This window comes from Nilaparvata lugens, chromosome Y (genome assembly GCF_014356525.2).
Source record: "Nilaparvata lugens isolate BPH chromosome Y, ASM1435652v1, whole genome shotgun sequence".
NCBI classification, from domain to species: domain Eukaryota; kingdom Metazoa; phylum Arthropoda; class Insecta; order Hemiptera; family Delphacidae; genus Nilaparvata; species Nilaparvata lugens.
In genome coordinates, this window is record NC_052519.1 from 4,794,056 (window position 1) to 4,799,066 (window position 5,011).

A 5,011-nucleotide genomic window follows, 5' to 3' on the forward strand; every position below is an offset into this window, starting at 1 on the left:
TTATCCGTCGCACAAGCGAGCACGTTTGTTATGAAAAACAAAAGAGAAGCTACAATAATTTTGATAACAAGTGAAATAAACAATCTTTCTGTCGATGACAAAACTGTTCAAAGGCAGAAACACCGTTCATTAAACTTTTCGTAAATTAAAACTCTAAAATCCTGATCAATATGAGATAAATATATGAATCATATATATGTCCCATTTGACCAGGTGACAGCTCTTACTGATGAAATTTAAAGTTCAAAGTTCTGTCCAAGAATATATATTAGCTAGAAATTTTGAATTTAGAATGATTAAAATACCAAATTATAGTCAAATTTTGCACTAATATCACTGCACTTTGAATAAATTGAGTTATTTTAGAAAATTTTGAAGCCAAAAATATACACACAACTTTCCACTAGGCACAGCTGTTACAAACTATAATAATAAGAAAACAAAGATATTATCACCATCGATTCTACTAATTTTATTAAAGCTTATCAGATTTTGAAGAGTGATGAGTTATAATGTTATAATGTGATGAGTTATAAACAAAGCTTATCAGTGCGTTATCTTTTTAAACAAAGAAACTTTGTTACAAAGTTAAATTGGATGAAACCTTGTAACAGTTTCATCCAATGAAACCCGCAAATTTATATCTATTCCACTCTTGAAAACAAACTCTCCACATCATTTTGTAATAGAAGCCAACTGTTCATCCTCGTTTAAAATAATCTATTATTTTATTTTATTAAGCAGGAAATTATATTTTTCAATAATTTCATAATTAAGAATTTAAGATGAAATATTTTGTTAATTATTGATTTCACATTGTTAAGAGACGATCTGGCAACAGAGCAAAGCGAGAAAGAGATCCGCTTTGTTGAATGATAGACAAGGATAGCAATACCATTGCTAATCAAACACTGTCATTATAACGTGGACTTCACATAGCTGCTAAGGGAACGCGGAATTAGAAATTTCCGTAGCTGAAATGAACATGACATTTCCAATTCCATTGTCCCTTGACAGCTAGTGGACGCTACTATTGTCCCCGTGTGCAGCGTGCTTCACTGTAATAGACAAAACATATTAAGAAACGAATGGATTTGGGTGGCTTCCGAACCAAGCAGTGACAACTCACCATGATCTCCAATCAGTGCGACAATTGTATTATTATCTAATCCTTCGTTTTCAAGTGTCAGCAGCAGTTCACCAATCAACTCGTCAATGTAAGTAACTGCCGCGTTGTAACTCTGGATTATGCTTTTCATCCAATCCACTGCAATACAAACAATATCTTTACAATTAATAGAAAATGATATACAGAGTGATTATAATAGTACTTTACGTAACAAGTCCGGTAACGATAATTTACCGCATAAGTATGATTGTTTCTGCCCGAAACTTAGTTGAGGGCAGAATTATCATACGAATGCGGTAAATACGTTACAGTACAAGTTACGTATAATATTTTTTGTTGTACTTATCTGAGAAAGAATAATATTTCTGTGAAACAGAAACCATTACCTGCTGCTGCTCGAACTACTGCATTCTATAAACATGACCTAGCCCGTAGCGCCTAGTTCTTAACAGACAGACCCTTCGAGCTCAAATAAAATAAAGGCCTAAATTATAAGATTTCAGATGAGTTCTTATAACTTGAAACTCCTTAAATGAGTTCTTCAATTATTTGAGTTAGTATATTAATTACTCAGATGTTATTAGGACACTGTCCTAACATACTCAACTGTAAAGAAAACATATGATCTCTTTACAGTATAGTATCATAGCCACCTCTAATACAAGGCCCCGGCCTACGATATTGCAACGTCGCAGTGTAGGCCTAGAATCTAATACATGATTGGTGAAAAAGATCAGCTGGAATTTTTTTAAATCATTTTCACCAATCACGTATTAGATTCTAGGCCTACACTGCGACGTTGCAATATCGTAGGCCGGGGCCTTGTACTAGAGGTGGCTATGATAGTATGCTGTAATGAAAACTACATGTTTTCTTGTTCTGCAAACAGCTGTTTACCGGCTTGATTTAATGCATGGAAAACAGCTGCAATTGAGTAAGTATGACAAAAAAGGACTTTACAACTTTGAAAGCACTTACATATTTATTGGAATTACTTACAGAGTTGAGAAAGGTGTTATTTTGTTACAAAACACACAAGTTTAAGGTGTGGGTGTTATATTGGCTCGATGTGACAGCTGTTGTTGATGGGACATACATCACACCGATAATAGATTTCTTGCCACACTCGAACCAGCATATCAAGCGTAACCTGTGCAACCGCAGCGATCCGATTTCGGAGGTCATTAAGATTGTCTGGTAGAGGCGAAATCCAGGGCACGGTTCTATCTCCGATTTTGTTTTTGGTTAATATAAATGATATCTATTAAGTCTTCCTATCAAGAGATGTAGAGTTTTGTCTCCTGCTGATGATACTGCATTGGGAGTTCATGGGACAACGTGATATCCTTAACCAACATCGGACTCTCTGGTGTGAGAATGTGGCTTGTGAGAAATGCGTTGACACTGAACTACTCGAAGAGCGTTTATATGACTTTTCACGAAACTCAAGTACTCAACCCAATGATCTCAGACTTCAATTGAATGCAGTGAGAATTCACAATATAAATTGCTTGTATGGTGTGAACGGTAGCAATCATAATCAAAAACTTAAATTCATCAGAATTGATTTTTTCTTCAAATTTCACTCATTTTTGAGAAATCATAACTCAGTACTCATTGGAGATAGAGAATTCCAAATGATCTCATCTTATTCAGACTTTTATAATCTATAAAAAAGGCGAGAACAAATTTTTCTGTCTGATCACGAGTTTTTTGAAAATAGCTGAAAACTGGAAAATGAGCCGAAAATACGAGGTTTTTGGGCCACCCTGTATCTAGCACAAGAAAATTTTGCTCGAAGAAATTTGTTCTGGACTTATCTTATGTACCCAAATAATATATTAAAAAACCAGAACTACAATATAAATTGCAAGCACACCCCCTTTTTCATGTCTATATTGACTGGACTATCTGTAGATTGGCTGGCTTCGTATAAAATGAGCGCTGCTATCCAGAGATTGTCAGTTTGATGTAAGGGTAAGCTACCTGACTTGCAAATAATTTATGGATAGTAGCTTTAATCGAATTTCCATCTAGGTTTTCATTAATTAGCATTTGAATAAATGGAATTTCTCATCAATTTCAATCTGTAGCTTTAATTTAAGTTGTTGCTTTTGTGCTGCTAGCATTATTTATATATTACATTCCACAATCACAATTTCAAATTGATGATTGGGTGATAATCAACAGGATCCCAAAACTGTTTCTTTCCCTAATTTTGATGAGAATGGTCAAAATGAGGTAATGAAAACTCTTTTATAAAGTGTTTATTGTCAAAAGTTAATTATTGCTACCTATAAAAATTTATAATTATGTTCATGATTATAAAATGTTGATGAAATAAATTAAATTCAATTGAGAATGGTCCAACTGGCATTGGTTGAAACGGAAAGAGCAGTTTGAGTTTGGCAATGTCGTCCCTTTCGCGCAAATCGTTCCACGGATTCCAAGCGACCGTCGGCGATCCATAGGGTCGCTGTCTGTTGTCCGGCAATGGCACATTCTCCAACGGATGGTAATCTACGACAACAAGTAACCAAATTAATAAAAATTAAAAAAAAAATAGACAACAAAGCTTAGAAGGAAAGTACAATGAAGAAGACAGTGTTTACGAGAAAATGGGAAAAGAAGACAAAGTGAATGTGAACATGAAGTTTAAAAGAAAATGACTGATTGGAAAACAGAGTTCGAAAGAAAACGATAAAAGAAGAAAGTTCACAGTAAACATCCACAAGTGCAAATAAAAAAGCGGATAGCGGTATCTCTTTCTCGCTTTGCTTTAAATAAATAAATAAATAAATTTACTAGCCAAAAACAGGATGTCACAATTTGACATATAGGCCAGTCAATATAACAGTAAATACACTCGGTCAATACAAATATTGTCAATAAAAAACAATGCAAAGTCACATTTACAATAAAAACATGTACGGTATATTAATCCTATTCTTATAACATTAATATTAATAAGTTCTAAATATCGAAATCTTCTACATTCATTTTCATGCCGATAAACTCTTTAACTGAGTAAAAGGGGTTTTTCAAGAGAAATGTTTCTAAAATCTGTTTGAACCTCGTGTCATTAATTTGCGTCACCTCAATAGGAAGCCTATTCATCAATTTAATTGCAACATTCGAGGGACTTTGATCAGTTTTATGCAGTCTGCTTCGTGTTACATTGAGCGTCTGATTGGATCTTGTCTTATAAGAATGAATTACATTTTTCAACTCCATTTTCTCCGGATTTGCTTTCAGAAATAGCAAGCATTGCAATATATATAATGAATATAGAGTTAGAAAGCGAAGACCTTTATAAATATCTGTACAATGTTTCCTGGCGATGACTCTGACAGCCCTCTTTTGCATTATGAAAATGTCTTGTGCTTGTGAAGATCAGCCCCAGACTATAAGGCCATATGAAATGTGTGGATGAAAAATACCAAAATAAGCGTGACGTTGTCCATGCTGGTGCAGCTGCCCACAATCACACCGCTGCTCAACCTACTTTTCACAACAGCAATGTATTGTGCCCAACTTAGACGAGTAGGCTCAATAATTATTCCTAGGAATTTCAGCCTCTTACCAGTATCATTTGTTGCTGATCACTTTTTGAGCCTAAAAGCAGTGAACTCTAAACTAACTGGAACGGGCTGTCCAATGCTTAGCTACAACCAAAAGTGTGTAAGGCGGAGTGAGTGAGACAGGCATACCGTGTGGGATTCCCTTCTTTCTCGTACTCATACATTCAAGCAGGCTGTTGCAGCTCTTGAGTACGATTTTTCATTTTTAAAGTTTAAAAACGGATTTGAATGAGTATTAGGGCTATTAGTATTAGATCACAACCTTTTCTCTTAAATATTGTGATGTATTTGTAGTGAAATG

The 5,011-nt window shown here is 34.7% G+C and overlaps 1 protein-coding gene across 1 annotated transcript; it reads right to left on the reverse strand.

The window, feature by feature from the left end:
* Window positions 1–1,022: 1,022 nt before the first annotated feature.
* Window positions 1,023–3,669, reverse strand: LOC120355251 (ulvan-active sulfatase-like). The gene is made up of 2 exons (XM_039443597.1): window positions 3,500–3,669; window positions 1,023–1,267 (listed from the first exon to the last, which is right to left on the reverse strand). The coding sequence occupies exons 1-2, from the start codon at window positions 3,504–3,506 to the stop codon at window positions 1,056–1,058; spliced, it is 219 nt and encodes a 72-aa protein (XP_039299531.1). The 5' UTR covers window positions 3,507–3,669; the 3' UTR covers window positions 1,023–1,055.
* Between the last annotated feature and the right edge of the window lie 1,342 nt (window positions 3,670–5,011).